The sequence below is a fragment of the Belonocnema kinseyi genome, chromosome 7 (assembly GCF_010883055.1).
Source record: "Belonocnema kinseyi isolate 2016_QV_RU_SX_M_011 chromosome 7, B_treatae_v1, whole genome shotgun sequence".
Taxonomy (NCBI): Eukaryota; Metazoa; Arthropoda; class Insecta; order Hymenoptera; family Cynipidae; genus Belonocnema; species Belonocnema kinseyi.
Window position 1 is genome coordinate 46,657,642 of NC_046663.1, and position 17,680 is coordinate 46,675,321.

Below are 17,680 nucleotides of genomic sequence, written 5' to 3' on the forward strand. Positions count from 1 at the left end.
GCGGAACGAACGTGTTATTTACATAAATAGCACGAGAATTCTGGATCAATCTGAAAAATCTCTATCCCATCCACACACGACTCCTTTCCCCTGCCGAGTGAGCCACGCCTACCCCGAAAGGGAAATGGCTTGATGGTGTAATAATAAAAAATTCGGAGTGTTCAACTTCTCGACCAAATTAAAAAAGTTATCATAGTCCTGTAGGGCTTTCAAAAAGCAAAGTTTTTCTTCTCTTGACTTTTTTTCATATCAGGCGTTTTTTGGCTTAAAATGTTCATTTTAGTTTTTTTTTGAAATTTGAAAATTCTCTAACTTTGATAGTTTTCTTTTTATAGAAAAAAGTCATGGGGATAAATTGTTTGAGTTTCTGAGTACTATGAACAACCGTACATAGAATTTTTAAATCTAAGAAAAAATGTGGTTTCAAACATTTTTGGTACAATCAAATTTGGAATTTTATACTTTTCGACCAAATTAAAAAAGTTGTTATCATAATCTTGTAGGGCTTTCAAAAAGCAAAGTTTTTCTTCTCCAGACTTTTTTCATATCATGCGTTGTTTGGCTTAAAATGTTCATTTTAGTTTGTTTTTTTGGATTTTCAAAATGCTCTAACTCTGATAATTTTCTTTTTATAAAAAAAAGTCAGAAGGATAGATTGTTTAAGTTTTGAAGTACTATGAACAACCGTGCATAGAATTTTTACATTTTGAAAAAATGTGGTTTCAAAAATTTTGCGTACGATCAAATTTTGAATTTTCAAGTTTTTGACCAAATTAAAAAAGTTGTTATCATAATCTTATAGGGCTTTTAAAAAGCAACGTTTTTCTTTTTCAGACTTTTATTCGTATCATGCGTTGTTTGGCTTAAATTGTTCATTTTAGTTTGTTTTTCTGGATTTTGAAATTGTTTTAACTCTAGTAATTTTAGATTTTTCAAAAAAAGTCATTGGGATAAATTGCTAAATTTTTTAAATTCTATGAATAACCGTACAGAGAATTTTTGAATTTTTAAAAAAGTGATCTCAAAAATATTCAAAATGTGCACACTTTTTTGAATTTTCATCCAAAATGGCTGGCTAATGAACTTGACCTTTAGTTTAGGACACTAAACGAGTGTACCAAAGGGAAATTTAATAGATTAATTTTTTCAAAAGTTATCGTGTTCACAGACAGACATACAGACATACATACAGACAGACATACATACATACAGCCATACATACATATAGCCATACATACATATAGCCATACATACAGACAGACAGACAGACAGACATGGGAAACTTCAAGTAAAAACCGGCACCTGTTAAAATAAAGAAATAAAAAATTACGGAATTTCTTTTTTCGGATTTGGAATAAAATAGGGGGGGGGGGGGGGGGGGGGGGGTCGTTGCCCTCTAGTATGCAAAGAAATGTTGTCATGCATTTTTGGACCACCCTAATATACACATTATTGGCAGCAGATATATCTGAATTTCCGGGAATATAATAAATTATAGAATTGGGATATTTTGGGGACATCCTTGGCATATCAAATTGGAACATTAATGGAATATCTTGACGATATTCTGAGATATCTCAGGGGCATTCCAGGGTTATCGAGATTTCTGCCCTGTAGGATATTATTCGTGATATCCCTGGGATCACTTGGGATATGCCCAGGATATCCTGGGAGATAAATGGGATATCCTATCGATATTTCATGCTGTCAGCAATGAATTTTCAAACGAAAAGGATGAATTTTCAAATGAAAAAGATGAATTTTCAAACCAAAAAGATGGATTTTGAACAAAATAGTAGTAAAATTTTAAATAATAGTCAAAAAAGAAAAAAATTTGAATCCAATTCTTTAATTTTCGAGCCAAAAAAATGAGAACTTTCAACAAAATAATAGAATTTTCAACCAAGAAATATGACTATATAACAAAGTTGTTGAATTTTGAACCAAAAAATTTAATTTTAAACCAAAATTAGTTGAATTTTCCTTTTTCTCGGTTTGTCGCTTAAGCGAGAACTAAATTAATAGAACCCAATAAGAAAATCCAACTATTTCGGGTTGAAAGTTAATGCTTTGAATTGAAAAATATATTATATAATTATTATATTATATTTTCAGTTTAGAATTAATCTCTTTTATTTAAAAATGGTTCTTTTTGGATGAAAATGTAGTTGTTTTGTGAAAAGTTCAACTATATCGTTAAAAATAATCTTTATTGATTAAAAGTTCATTCCTTTTATTTGAAATGCTCACTATAATATTTTGGTTCAGAATTCATCTATGCTGGTTAAAAATATTACTTTTTGGTTTAAAATGCAATTATTTTGTCAAAAATCATCTTTTTTGTTTTAAAGTTCATTCTTTTTATTTTAAATATCTTCTATTATATTTTAGATTCAAAATTCATCGGTTTTAGATAAAAATTTGTACTATTTGGTCAAAAATTTAATTATTTTGATAAAAAAATCAGTTATTTTGTCAAAAAGCCATCTTTTTATGGAGAATTCAACTGTTTCGTTGAACATTCTTCTTTTTAAATAAAAAATCCGTTTTTTTTGGATTGAAAATTCATCTTTTGGTAGAAAAGTCATCTTTTTCTGTTGAAAATGTCTCTTTTATGGTTGAAAATTCAACTTTTTTTATAAGAAGATCTAATTTAAGGAAGTCATGGACATAGTTGCCACCCTGTTAATTCCAAAAGTTTTTCGTGATCTGAAATCGTTGTTTTTTTTTACAGCCGTCTACAATTGGAAAGGCGACACGCGCTATGGCCTGCCGCTTGAGATTGGCGAAACAGTTCAAATCCTAGAAGAATGTGCAGGTACTTGATTTGCAGATAAACTTATTTAATTCTGATGTACTCAAAGATTTTTTTTTTTATTTACAAATAAAAAATTCAAAACATTATTGGGAGACAAGTTTGACCCAAGAAACAATATTTCTTCATTTTAACGTTTGAATTTTCAGGTACATCTTATTTTAAAAGCAAAAACACGAGATTTTATTCTAAAAATGTATTTTTCTTGTAGGTTGGTTTCGAGGCTTTTCAACGAAGAATCGAGCTGTAAAGGGCATATTTCCAAGCTCTTATATCCACTTGAAACCTTGCAAAATTGACAATGAGGGTCTCTACGAATCAGTTATACCCCTTGAAGACCCTGTTGTACGAGAGGTCACTCTTGTTCTCAGAGAATGGGGTGGAATTTGGAAAAGACTTTATGTGGTGAGTCGACTGAAATTCAATGCAATCAAAAATTTTTATAGGATAGGACACATAATTTTTAATATGTAATTGCAGGAAAGAGAAATTTACAAATTTAGTACGCTAAAGAAAGTTATGCAAGATTTACTGGAATGGAGAAGACAACTTTTAGCTGGAACACTAACGACGGATCAAACGCGTGAATTAAAATTGCAAATAATAAATAAGGTGGATTGGGGAAATCGGTAAGTCATTCGTAACTTCATTAAATCGACTATGCACTTCAAATAAGAAAAAAGTACAAAATAAAACTTATAATCTAAACACGTTTATATTTTTCTTGTATTTTCATTAATTATTTGTAAAATTTTCGGTTTTGATTGTACTTGGTCGACATAAAAGATTATAAGTCAGTACACTCGAAATTTATATCAATCAAAAGTGACTGAGTCGAAGTCCATTTTCACTGCATCAAAAATAATGCCGATTTGATCATATTGAGTTATCCAATCTGTTGAATTTTCAACTAAGAAGTGTTAATTTTCAACTGAAAATGAAGTAGATACATTTTCAATGTATGAAATTAATTTTTAAACAAAAAACACGTGTTTTTAAACAAATAGTTCAATTTTTAATTAAATTGATGAATCATTATAAAAAAAAAAATTTAACCAAGATGATTTATTTTTTATCTAAAACAGACGAACTTTCAATTAAAAAAGATTAATTTTCAATAAAGAAAATTTTTCAACTAAAATAATGAATCATTGCCCAAAACAATGAATATTCAACAAAATATTTATATTTTTGATTAAAGTGATCAATCGTTATCAAGGAAATTTATTTTCTAAAAACAAAAAATTATGTTCAACCATAAAGTTAAATTTTCAATTTCAAAAAATATGAATTTTCACCTACAATGATGAATCGTTATCCAACAGAATGATTTTTCAACTAAAAATGCAAACTTTTAAATAAAGAAGATTAATTTGAAAAAAATCAAATTTTCAAGAAACTATTAAAATTTTCGACAAAGCGGGTAATTTTCACATTAAACTGATGAATCATTAATCAAAAGAATGATTTTTTTACCACAAAACAGAGGAATTTTCTACCAAAACTTCCATTTTTAACTAAATAGACAAATTTCCAGCCAAAATTATAAATCATCAACCTTAGAAATTAATTTTCAAACACAAAATATTAATTTTCCACCAAAAAGATTAATTTTTAACTAAGCAAGATTAATTTACATTTTGAATATTCAATTTCGAACAAAATATTTTAATTTTTAACCAGACCAGTTTTTAATTTAAATCATAAATCATTAGCCAAAAACTAAAAAATATGAATTTTTATGTAAAAAATTCATTATGAACAAAATAGTTTAATTTAGCCAAAATTTGTATACAAATTGATTAAGTTTCAATTAAAATGATGAATCATTAACCAAACCAATGAATTTTCTACCAAAATAGAAGGGATTTTCAACCAAAAACTTGAATTTTCAACATAACAAGATTAATTTTAAACAATGGAATAATTTTTTTCTCGAAAAAACGAAGATTTTTTAAACAAAATTTGAATTTTGAACTAAAGAGATGAATTTTCAACAAAAAATATAACTTTCGACCAAAAAAGACGCTTTTTTAACGAAAAATTTGATTTTCCAACTAAACAAGATTAATTTTTAAAAAATTAAATTAGATTTTCAACAAAATATTAAAATTTTCAAACAAGCAAGTGAGTTTTTAACTATAATGTTGAAACATTAATAAAAAAATGAACTTCCCACAAAAAAGAGGATTTTAAACATTTATTTTTTTGAACTAATTATTGAAATTTTCAACCAAGGCGGTCAATCTTAAATTAAAATAGTGAATCAAAAAAAAAACTTTGCCGAAAAATACGAAATTCGAACCAAAATGTTAAATTTTCAAGAAACTATTGAAATTTGCAACCAAACAGGTAAATTTTATACTGAAACATTAATCAAAAGAATGAATTTTTTACCAAAAAGTGAAGTTTTGAACCAAAACTTGAATTTCGAACATAACAGGATTAATTTTTAAAAAGTTAAATTTTCAATAAACTATTGAAATTTACAGCCCAACAGATTAATTTTCAACCAAAATGACGAATTATTAATCAATAGAATAAATTTTCTCCCAAAAAACAAACATTTTTCAAACAAAACTTGAATTTTGAACTAAAAAGACAACAAAAAATATAACTTTCTACCTAAAAAGGCGAATTTTTAACCAAAAACTTGAATTTTTAACTAAACCAGATTAATTTTTCAACAATTAAATTAGATTTTCAGCAAAATATTGAAATTTTGAAACAAAGAAGTGAGCTTTTAACTAAAATGATGAATCATTAATAAAAAGAATGGATTTTCCAACAAAAAATAGGATTTTTTAAATTCCTTTTTTTAACTATTTATTGAAATTTTCAACCAAGCCGGTTAATCTTCGATTAAAATAGTGAATCAAAAGAATTAAGTTTTTACCGAAAAAGACGAATTTTTAACCAAAAACTTGAATTTTCAACCAAACAAAAATAAAAAATCCTAGTTTTAACTAAAAAATTTAATTTTCTTCCAAACAAGACGAATTTTGAACCAAAATGTTCAATTTTCAACAAACCATTGAAATTGTCAATCTAACAGGTAAATTTGATACTAAAACATTAATCAAAAGAATGAATTTTTTATCAAAAAGGAGGATTTTTCAACCAAAACTTGAATATTTAACTAAAAAAAAATTAATGTTAGACCAAACAGGTGAATTTAAACAAAAATCATGAATCAATAATCAAAAGAATGAATTTTTTACCAAAAAAACAGTAATTTCTTACCAAAAACTTAAATTCTCAACTAAGCAAGATTACTTTTCAATAAAAAATCCAATATTGAAAAAAATGTATTTCAACAAAATAAATCAATTTTAATTTAAATCATGAATTTTTAACCAAGAATTTGAATTTTATACCAAAAAACGAGAATTTCAACTACAAAGTAAAAATTTCAACTGAAGAAGATAAATTTTCAATTAAAAAAATTAATTAAAATCAATATTTAAAAAACAAACAGATAAAACTTCAGCTAAAATGATAAATTATTAACCAGTAGAATGAATTTGCAACCAAAAAGTTTAATTTTCAATCAGAAATAACATATGAAAGAACATATTTATTTTTTCAATAAAATAGATGAATTTTCAACTAAACTGATTAATAATTAACTGAAAGAATGAATTTTCAATACAAAAAATTTACTAAACAGTTTAATTTTCAACCATACAAATTAATTCTCATCTAAAATTATGAAATTTTAAAAAAGAAATTAATTTTTAAGAATCCTCAATCAAATAGGAGTTAAATTTTTAACTAGCAACGATCCATTAGGGACCAAATCTAGAAAATTAAAATTTTTAATTATAAAAATGAATTTTCGAGCAAAAAGGAAAAAATAGTTAAATTTTTACTTACAACATTTGTTTAACTAGAATGGTGAATCTTCATTAAAAAAATGTTCAAGGAAGTTCAATTCTCAACCAAGTAGTTAAATTTTAAACAAAAATAGATAATTCCCAAAGAAAAATATAATAGTTGATATTTGAACCAAAAAAGAATTTAATTTTAATTATAAACCGTGAAATTCACTTTAAAGAAAAAGAAGTTACAACAGAGTTTCTGTTGAATGAACATCAATCATTTCGAATTATTATTTGATTTAGTCAGAAATATTGACTGCTTCATCTGTTAAAATGACTCTTGTCGGTAAAAATTACAGTTTTTTCAGTCCAAGCATGCTTGATTAATTTAATCAGACAAATTCCGACTGATTTAAATTTCTAGTGTATTCGTTCAAAAATTAACTCTGGAGACATGCTTACAAGAAATTTCTTTATTTTTACCTACGTTTCACAACTATTGACGGCGTTGCACAAAATTGCAGTCTTCCTCTCACTTCACGCGAAATTATTACAAGTGAGCATATATTTCCGTTTTGTAGTTTTTATTATCCTATTTTTTTTTTAAACTTTGTAAAGGCACATCATAGATAACTATTATACCTAATCGATCCGTTTCTTTTTCTCTTCCTCGAAAGGCTATCTTAATATATCACTCAGGACGGGATCGTATAAACTATACATATATGTATATTCAAAACCTATTTACTACAAAAAAAAAATCGCAACATTATTGTAATTGTCATTGCTTTAATCAGCCACGTTGACATATTCCGTCGGCTATTCGGCAGCTGAAGCTAAACCTCTTTAAACATAAAGAAATAGATTGTAATAGAAAGTGTAAAAACAAGAATTATGCTAGACAACCCGTTCGCATTTTACAGGCATTGAATAGTTTTCAAGCTATATCTCAACATATGTCTATTCTTCCAAGTTTCAAAGTTCTTCAATCTGTCCAGGGCATTCGCAAGCATTCATGAATAAATAATGAAATGAAAGGTATTCATTTGTGACAAACTAAAACATGCACGCCACAGGCATTTCTTTTTTTATCTTGGCTCTTTGAATGCAAACATGACATCAGATGATCTTAGAGGATACATGCTTCTTCGGATTGTAATTGAAAACTATAGAAAGCTATAATACTTGGGGGGGAGGGTTCAGTGTCTTTTGATTTAAAAAGGGCAAGAAATTTATTAAATTTCTGAATGTACACAACCGTTAAATACAAAAATTGTATTACACACCCTGGACGGAATTGTGCAATGTCAAAAGAGAGAGATAGACTCGCTCCTCTGCATTTAAATATTGAATTTCGCTTGCACTTTTGATTGATTGGTCCTAGTCGTGTAATAGCGCCACCTAATCATAATTGTCTAATAATCACCATCACGCGTATGCTAAAAGCTATTCTGTGAGGTAAGACGCATAAATTATTGTTTTTGTCGAGGGAATATTGCCTAGGTGCTTTTTTCTTTTTTTTTCTTTTTTTTTTTTTTATCAAGCCTAGAAATATTGGATTTCACGTTGCATACAGAACATTCAAGTCACAGCCCATCGCTCCGCAGTGAGCCGACAATCGTATAAAGTGCTACTCCGTACGCATTTTTTTTACCTGGCCAAATTCTTCTCTATCCTAAACCTCATTGTCTTTTATGTTATTGCATTGCTGAGTAGACAAGACATTGTACCATTTTCGCAAGTCCTAAAAATAGGGGACTTGATGCGTGTCTTCTATCGCGTAGAATAACGTGCAACGCTTTTCTTAATCAGAGAATCATTTCGAATTTCATTAATTGGCAATTCGATATATGTATGTACAATGTTATACATTGAGAGCCGTGATTGCATCGTGCGTGCTTCTTTCTGTCCTAATCTTTGCTCTTTGTCGATCTTGTGATAAGAATATAGCAAAATGACACTGTAAGTGGATGATTTTTTTTTGACCTCGGTGCTTCCCATGTAACTGGCAATCGATGATTCGTCCAAGAAATGAAATCAGGAGAAGGACTAGTTTTCGATTCGTATTGTTCCGCACAGGTAGAGCCAGGCAGGATAACTAGTTGACAGAACAAACTTTCTATTCGACCTTACGGCGTCCAGAGTCAGCCTCCGTAGTATCACAAAAAAAAACTTAGATTTCAGTATCCTTAGCAAACTTCTCGATTTCTGGATAGATGGGAGACATCTCCAGAGTACTAGGTGCTGATGGCATTGAAGCTGGGGATGCTCCACTACTAGATCCTAAGTGCAAACGGTGACACAATTCATCCAGTACTTCGGTGAATACCATCATGTTCATATTTTGACCCAAAAGATGTAGAAGCAGAAAATCTCCAACCTAACAATTTGAAAGAAAGATTATATTATAAATTTTCCTTGTATGCGGGGTCCTTTGCAATTTTTCATTTACATAAGTAAGTCAAATGTGAAAAGTTTACCTGTGTTTTTCTTATGAGTGATTTAACTGCAGCTGGTGTACTGAACTTAAATCGCTTTTTAATAATCCATTCGCGGGAACTAGGTAATAGTATAACAGCCGTACTATATGCAAGAGCGATTCCAGACATAGTGGCCAAAATAATGAACCAGAACCACAGGAAAATGTAGATTTTCTCGTTCAGAATATTTAAAGCCAAAACGCAGAGAGCATCCAATTTTTGGATTGTTCCTGAAGCTCCGAATTTGTGGAAAGTGCACTTGGTAACTCGCGGGAAAATTTCTATCATTGGATCCTGACGATTCTCCTGATTCATTCCATTAAATTTCACTACTTCTGTTCCGTATGTGAAGAAGGCTCCACCTAGAAAACTGTCAATGAAGAACATGTTCATAATCTGAAAAAAGAAAGGAATGAGTTTTAGTCAATTATATACACACATAAGATATTTAGAGTCATTAAAGTAAATGGTGGTTTTGAATATAGTCTTGTTGGCAAACAATACTTACAACATTAACAAAATTTAAGGCCTCACAGAAGAAATATCCAGCCGCATAACTGTTGTGCAGATGCATTGTATCGAGAATGTATTGAACAAGACGATGCGCTCTAGCTTGACGTTCCTGTTTACTTTCAAGCATAGCACCTCTCATGCCTTCAGAAATCATTCTGATCTTTCCTTCTTCCCATTGTTTCCACATCCAGTGTGGAACGTAAAAAAGTATCCCTTGAAAGAACAGCATGAAAGGTACCCACTGGTAGTAGGAGTGATACCTTTTCTCACCAGTATCACCTCCCAATCCAGGGTGTGCCACATGCGACGAAGGCTTATTAAAGTTCGTAGGTAGGGAAAATGTGTGTGTAATCCAGCAAAAGGTATTTATCACATGCGAAGGTACTGCATTGTCGGATATGCAGTTGATCGGATCACCTGTAAATAAAACAAATTCTTGCATTAGAAGGAAATTTTACTGCGAAGAAACCTATTATAGGGAGAAGGTAACAAGTTTTGTTTGAAAGGACAAAGCAAGTTTGCAATTAAAATCTGTAGACTTTAAATTGGAATGTCAGGAGACTCGTTGCTTGCCAATTTATCTAATTTAAAAAATACTGATTGATTACTGAGAAATATTTAACGCTGAATATGCAGAATTACAAATACGGAGGTTATTGTCTGAAATATGATTAACTGAGCAAATAGGAATAGTTAGTGTCTCCGAAAAGTAAAATACCAATAATTATATTACATAAGAGCAAAGGTCTTACCTATTAAATTATTTGCAGTAACGATGATGCAACATGCAAAGAGAATCGCAGAAGTAATTCTGTAGTGTGCTCTAAATATCATATTATCGATAATAGCCTTGTCTATTAAGTACCGTACTTTAACAAAGCCAGCTACGGCCGACATCAAACCGAAGACCGCCATCTTTTCTTATTTCCTGGAATGAGAAAATGAAAAATTAGTTGCAAATTACTCAGTTCACACAGTTAAGTCAAATCAATTTCGAGGACGCGTATCATTTAAAAAACACATTAAAGATCACGTTCTCTGTCTCCGTTCAGAACTCGGCTCTGGTTAACAATAGTGCAGAAAAAATATAAGTAAATTTTTATTATGAGTAATAAAAAAGTGAACATAGCTGCATTTTTTCGCATCGAAACAAAGGAAGATTCAATAGAGTTGACATAGTAAACATACCTAATGGGATTAGGTAAATTTGACCACGTGAAGCTATTCTTTTTGAAGGGGAAGATTACTCAGAAATCGGTGTAAAGATTACTTTTCATTTTTTCTCTGACTTCAGAAATATTCATCTCGATCCAATTCTGGGCAGTGTAGAGAGCTGATTAAAGCAATCAAAAAATGACCGTGGTCACTTATCATTTATCATACTTCCTGTATGAAGATCAATTGCGATAATACCCGACACATTGAAGCTTAGCTTCCTCCCTTTTCTTTCTACTCTTCAACTAGCATTAAAAATATTAAATCTCGTGACTGTCTTTGGAAGAAATTTTTATTGAGAAGGAGATCTTATTGAATTAGTATATAGAAGCTTCAAGTTCTTTAAATAAAAAAAAACTGCACATAAAAAGCTTGAAAGTATCTTATTTCAGTGCTTTGATGTCTGAACCAGTTTGAGAGTAATAAGTAATGACTGCTGGAAGAGACATGAGCAAGACAGTCTCTAGATTAATTGATTAATTGAAAGCAGGCGGAGCGCGTGCTGTTACGTGGGGTCAACCTCTAACGCGAGTGGCTCAATGCATTGTTAAAATCTAAAGCGACAATAAATTGTTAAGATCAATTATTTATTTGAAAAAAGTTGGTCCAAAGTCAAGATTTTTCAGATTAAACTTTTTGATTAGAGAGCGTGAGTGGTGAATGGCGAATTCCTGAAACATTGCTAACTCTCGAATGTTAATTTTCAGTACTTTCGAGAGTATATAGTATAAATATGGACTTTGACGTCACGGTCACTGCATACAAATGTTTTTTTAGCTTTTGCGTTATTTTGTTATTTAATCACGAATTGGCAAGAGGCACGTATAAGGCGTTTAATGAAATGGAACTTTACCGAGTAGGATTTCGTCATTTTACCAAGGCCTTAATAGGAGATTCCTCGGGCATGAAATTTCAAACCATTTTGCTGCATAGACGCATATGACAACCGTCGCCAAGCGATAATGTCTGATTACATTTTTATACTCACATTAACAATTTTATACTTTACAATTCCCGCATACCGATTTTTTCACATACCGGTCCCCGTAACTCAAAATACGCATGTGTGTTCAACATGTGCTCTCAATTAATAATTGGACTAGTTGCGCCGTTTATTTGAATCGGTTCTCCGGAATCAACAAGTGGATATAAAATAGCATAAGTTATATACAAAAGTCGATCGTTTGTTCCTCATTATTTGAAAAGATATCACTGTAAAATATGTACTTGAATATTTGCATTGCCAAAAAGCGATTCGTGGCAAGAATATTAAAATTTCCAAGATTATAATCGGCTACATTTAATAATAATCTATTGCAATATATTGGTGCGAATAAAAATCACAGAGCCTGGTGCTCATTTAGGCGTTTATAGAAAATGTGTATCAGGATTAGATATGTAAGCTGTATGAGTGTAATTTGCATGCATGCACGTCTAATCTCTCGCTATAGGTACGGTGAAAGGATGGAGACGCTTCTGGCTTTTTAGAGTTAATTCATTCAGTGTAGATCATAGATTGTGCTGTAGTGTATTTAGAAATAGTATTTTGGAAATTATTAGATGTTATTCTAAGCATGTGCTATATTAATTTAACATTATATAAATTCTAATCGGAAATAATTAAGGTTCATAATCCGCGATAATGCAAATGTTCGCAATTTATCTGATTATTCTCATTCATAGCGATTAGATACAACCTCCTTTATCGAAGATATATTTTCTTACGTATTTCTCGTTGTACCCTCTTGCTTACTTTGTTGGAATCTTAAGAAGAAACGTATATTTTACTTTATAGTCAGAATTTTCTCGGAATAGTGCATTCTCAAAGAGCGAATCGAAAAATCTTTCAAGGTTTGAGCGGTATGGAAAGCATAATCGTACGTGGGAATTTTGTATTCGTTTTACCTTCTCTCTCGATTACTTGTTGAAAGAACAACTTTCTACTATTTTACACTATAACTCAAGCAGAGAAGAGACAGAAAATAAATACAATTATAACTTATATTTTTATGAAAATAAAAGAAAAGCTCTATCATTTATTTAATCATTAATTCCAGATTTTTTTAATGCGTATTACACAAACTGAGAAATATCTCCGAAACAGGTCTGCGGAATATTTGCCTCTGCATTATCGGGCTGTTTACTCTGTGATATATTCTCGGGCGGAGAGTTCTCATATACGTGTGAATTTTATCTCAAATATACAGTTCGTGCTGACAGATTTGACTTTATTGTAGAATTATGCAACAATCTCTGATTTTTATCACATTTTTATATGACTTTTGGTCAATTATATTCGGTAGAAATGAAAGTGAAATTTAAAAAAAATTTAAGTTTAAACTCTTATTTAATTCAGAAAAGTATTTTCATTTACATATGTTTCTCATGATATATTAGAACAAAAGGATGTAACTTCTAAGAAAAGGGTTTGCTGTAGACCATTCGTCACGAGTAAAGGATCTAGTCGAGGAATTCAAAGAACAATTTTCCACATAATTTATGAATCACGCGATCAATCATCTCACCCCACATCCCTTTCGTCTACATGTCTTAAGGTAGAAGTAGAAAAGATAGGATAAATGCTGTGAGAGCAAATAAAAAGAACTGGATTTTGTTAAGAAAGACGAATAATTGTACCTTTACTTGCTTATAAATATTTATAAAGATACACAATCTCTTCAGATTGAATTAATATTTCAAATATTTCATTATTTAAAGAATAAGAATTTAGCCATAAGAAGATAAAATATGAAAAAATTAATAAAATATTTCTTTCTTGCATTAAATAGTTCTTCCATTCTATAACGAGCCATTCGTACATCACGTGCAACTGCAAACGTTATCGCGTTTTTCAGACCATGTAGAACATAAATGTGGTTTTATGACCTGCAGATGTGTCCTGCATGCTATACAAAAGAAGTAATCTCGTCTATCTAGAGTAAAGCTTTACTTTTGTTTTTATGATATATTTCACTAACTCGAAAGAAGATGCACTTAGGAATAAGAAAATGATTATTCTTTTTAGAGACTTAATTCCAAGGTTAACCACAAATTTATTCTCGTTTTCTGCTATAGAAAAGATTCTACTCTCTCTGAATCCCGCATAATATCGTTTCTACTGAGAATGAGCAAAATCTAAAATGTAAATATTATGTTTGAGTACTGGCATTGTTTCGCAAAGTCAAACCTGGGATGCAGCATGGAGCAATCCTTTGACAAAGAACTCCCGTTATCTTCTAAGGTATTCCGAAACGTATGCTTTTGAAAAACACTCCCGAAAAGAAAAAATTATTTCTTCACTTGCTTTTCACGACTCATAAAAACAACCATCACAGAATCATGTACCACAAAAATCGTGATATTTTTTCATGGGATTTTATTCACTTTATGAACCCAAAATGTGTCTCCGTAAAAATAACGGAAGTGGTACAACACACTAGTTGATCAGGTGGACAAGAGCGTCGTCTCACCGGCATTCTTACAAATGACCTATACTTTTTCAGAACGCGTCCTATCTCTTTTTCTCACATTTTTCCTTTTTGGGGTAATTCAAACAACTTGTTGATTAAATCAACAGCATACCTGTTTTCTTGAAAACAACGTGAAAACTCGTCGCACACTGTAAATAACAGCGGCGGAAAAGAAAATCTTGACAAAATTTTCGTTGAACCGTTTATCACAGGCGACGGAACAGCTGCTGGATTAGGTTTATGAGGCGCGTATCGCGCCAACGGGGCCCGGACAGCGACTGACTAGGCAAGGGGCTCGGGGCCTCTCCATCGCCATATTGCCGGTAATGTCATCAGTGGCGTAGTCACTCAGGGTTTTCGGAACCACATTCCCTTCACTGAATTCGAAAATATTTGACTCATCCTTCTTTACACAGTTCTTTTTATTGCTATCCGCTTGTTATCATTGGAAATCATATTTTCATACACACATGAAAGACCTGATTGTTCAATTATTCTCGATTGAGTAATTCTTTTCCGCCCTTTGAAGTATCATAACATAATTCTTTCATTTTTCGATATTTTAGGCTTTAGTTAGGCGCACATGCTATAATTCACAAAATATCAGCGGCTCTTTTGTTGGTAATATTTATTCGTTATATCAAGCAGATTAAAAAATACTTGTCAAAGTGGGTGATATATGATCAAATGACTCAGTTTGTCCCGTAAAATCGAGATAATGTAAGATTTTAAGCCATTGTGTAAGTACTTTAGAAAAAACGAGCGAGTATTGCAGTTAGTTGTAGTACGATCGTGGTTTATGGCTTTATATTGGTATGCGAAATTCGTCATCATCTTAAGACTCCATGTTATAAAGCTTCACGTAGTAAATTACATTATTATAGATATAGTTATATAGGCCATGAGTGTTCTTTATTTTTCGAACTCAATCTTCTTTTGCTTCCAGGGGCGAAATTTTGTCAATTAGCTAAAAAAATGATTTGCTCCAATGTTTAGCCTAATTTGTTAATATCTACCCTTACCGGATTCCTTTAAGTTTTCCATTATTATCATTGGCGATAAATGTGTAAAAATAAGGAATTTACGTAACTTTCTCAGTTTTCGTCAAATTAAAAAAAAAAGAGTGTGAGGTAAATATATGCAAAATGGCGGACCCATAAAAGATAACAAAAAACGGTATTTTTTATAGTTTTAAACAAAAGGGACGCAAATTTCGTCTAAAAATCTTATTAATATGGACAAAGCAAGTGCTTCGTCGATGCATATTTATTTTCTGAAACTGGGTCGTAGTGAATAATGCGTGATAGCCGAAATTTTCAAAAATCCAAGATGGCGGTTTAAACTAAAATAAAAATTTAAGAACTTTAAATTACATTAAAAACCAAATTAAAAATCGTATTTAGCGTCCAATAATCAAATTGATGCAAGCTCTTGTTAAAAAAAAAAACAATAATCCAACGACCAATTTTGGACCACAACAAACAAAAAACTTCTATTGTAATCTGAAAAGAAATAAAAATAATTTTTGGACAAAAATAAAAAAGAAGGACGGGGATGCGGTTGGTTGCTTTCTCATTTTTCTTACCTCTTTTTTATTTTTGTCCCAAAATTTTGTTTTTTTTTAAATTTTTTCAGATTGAAATAGGAGCTTTTTTGTTTGTTCGTTGTGGTCCCAATTTGGTCGTTGGATTCTTGTTTTTTTTTTTTTTTTTTTGAACGGAATTTGCATTAAACTAAAATTGTTAATTCAATTAATATTTTCAATTTTATTTTTAAACTTCACCCTGATTAAGAATATTTCAAAACAGTATCTATTATCAAGCACTATGAATACAATATACATTTTTCGGAAAAATGAGCACATATATCGCTGGCTGGTAGCCATATTGGATTTTCTAAAACTTTCGACTTTCACCGATTACTGCACAGTTTCTGAAAATAAATTTATTGAAGTGGCCAAGCTTAAGAAGCTTGTGTTATAGTTTCTTAAATTAAAATTGCTTATCTTCCCAAGTTTGAGATATTCCCGTTTAAAAATGGTAAAATTAATAATTTATCCTAAATTTGAACCAGCCGCTATTTTGAATTTTTTCAAAATTTCTAGCATACTGAAAAATTTGACGAAAACTAATAAAGTTATGCCCCCCCCCCCCCACCTATTCTCAGAGCAAAATAATTACGAAAACCAAATTTTACCGCTGGTGGTCCACATCATATCTAAGAAGTCAGAAATTGCAGAAAAGTCGGCAAAAAAGCGATGGTAAAAATTTTTTAATTTCGCCTAAGCGCCTCGTGTGTACGTGACATCCCGTTTCGAAATTTTCTCTTGATTGGAGTCGTCAACCCCTTTTTTATGAAACTAATAGATTCCTCGTAACTGAAAATATTAATACATTTTTTATTTATGAGAAGTGATTTTTAATTTGGAATACTTTATTTAGATAATGTCTAAGTTTCAGAGCCGTCAGTGCGTTTTTTAACGCCCAGGCCTCCTGAAATAATACTTTCAAACTATATTTAAAACCCTAAACAGTTTCATTCTATGAAGGATTTCATGTAGCAATATTACAGAGGTTTCCTTAAAGGAATTTATATAATAACCTGTATCGTATAATATTGTTCATGGTTGTAGTTATTTCTGTGTCAAAAATGTATGTTTACGCCATTGGGCGTAGGTTGCAGATACCAGGTGTACAGTCGACTTCTAAAATCCCAGCTTACTGGGCCAGGGTGATGGCTTGTACCCTAGTAGTACGTACAATTTCGAGACGATGGTCATACTGCTGCCGTATTACGATGCCATTCACGAAATGGCATCGAACCCGTGCGCTAACGTAAATCGGTAGCAACTTCAGTAACAGTGTAACGGATTTCTGAGAGGAGGCGATCGTTGAGATCCATAGAACGAGAAAAGTAGACAGTAAGGCAGCTATACTGCTTTCACTTTTAAGATTCTTAAAAACAAAAGGCGCAATTAATTTTTTGCAAGATGAGTTAACTCGTCCTTGTGTTAGACAGGAAATATTATAACTGGAAAGGAATTTTGCACAGTATCTAGTCTCAACAATTGGATGGGAATTTGCGGACTATGTGACCATGAACTTCGACTTCGAAGTCGGCATCTTATATGGCTGACTTCGAATTGAAGTCGATTCATCGAGAGTTCTTTTGAGAAAAATTAAAAATAAACCATTCGGTTGATAATTTTAAATTAACTCGAATTTCCATCATTTCCATTACAGTGCAAGAAGCATTCTTGAATTGTTTAGCGATTACAGTACATTGGCATTATCACTGTTACAAAAGGGAGAAACATGCTCTTTTTTGTGTCTATTCACAAGTTATCATTATTTGTGGAAATCCTCG

The 17,680-nt window shown here is 31.0% G+C and overlaps 2 protein-coding genes across 5 annotated transcripts in view; one reads left to right on the top strand and one right to left on the bottom strand.

Moving 5' to 3' along the window:
* LOC117177106 (dedicator of cytokinesis protein 3) overlaps positions 1-17,680 on the top strand; it is a 128,001-nt gene that overhangs the window by 23,730 nt on the left and 86,591 nt on the right. For all 3 annotated transcript variants that reach the window (XR_004467664.1, XM_033367596.1, XM_033367597.1), the window contains exons 2-4: positions 2,735-2,818; positions 3,027-3,220; positions 3,296-3,444. Coding sequence is in view for 2 of the 3 variants with exons in the window: in XM_033367596.1 (XP_033223487.1) it covers positions 2,735-2,818; positions 3,027-3,220; positions 3,296-3,444 (427 nt within the window). In the remaining variant the exon portion in view is untranslated. The remainder of the gene's footprint in view (positions 1-2,734; positions 2,819-3,026; positions 3,221-3,295; positions 3,445-17,680) is intronic.
* LOC117177108 (innexin inx3) lies at positions 7,095-14,593 on the bottom strand. 2 transcript variants are annotated; one of them, XM_033367598.1, is made up of 5 exons: positions 14,427-14,593; positions 10,382-10,557; positions 9,625-10,046; positions 9,117-9,512; positions 7,095-9,016 (listed from the first exon to the last, which is right to left on the bottom strand). In XM_033367598.1, the coding sequence occupies exons 2-5, from the start codon at positions 10,542-10,544 to the stop codon at positions 8,810-8,812; spliced, it is 1,188 nt and encodes a 395-aa protein (XP_033223489.1). In that variant the 5' UTR covers positions 10,545-10,557; positions 14,427-14,593; the 3' UTR covers positions 7,095-8,809. The 2 variants fall into 2 exon arrangements, with proteins under 2 accessions (XP_033223489.1, XP_033223490.1); XM_033367599.1 differs by lacking the exon at positions 14,427-14,593 and adding an exon at positions 14,032-14,332.

Coding starts and splice junctions, on each gene's coding strand:
- LOC117177108 (XM_033367598.1), bottom strand. CDS start 10,544: ATGGCGGTCTTCGGTTTGATGTCGGCCGTAGCTGGCTTTGTTAAAGTA. Junction 10,047..10,381: donor TACTGCAAATAATTTAATAG/GTAAGACCTTTG, acceptor TTTTATTTACAG/GTGATCCGATCAACTGCATA. Junction 9,017..9,116: donor CACTCATAAGAAAAACACAG/GTAAACTTTTCA, acceptor TCAAATTGTTAG/GTTGGAGATTTTCTGCTTCT.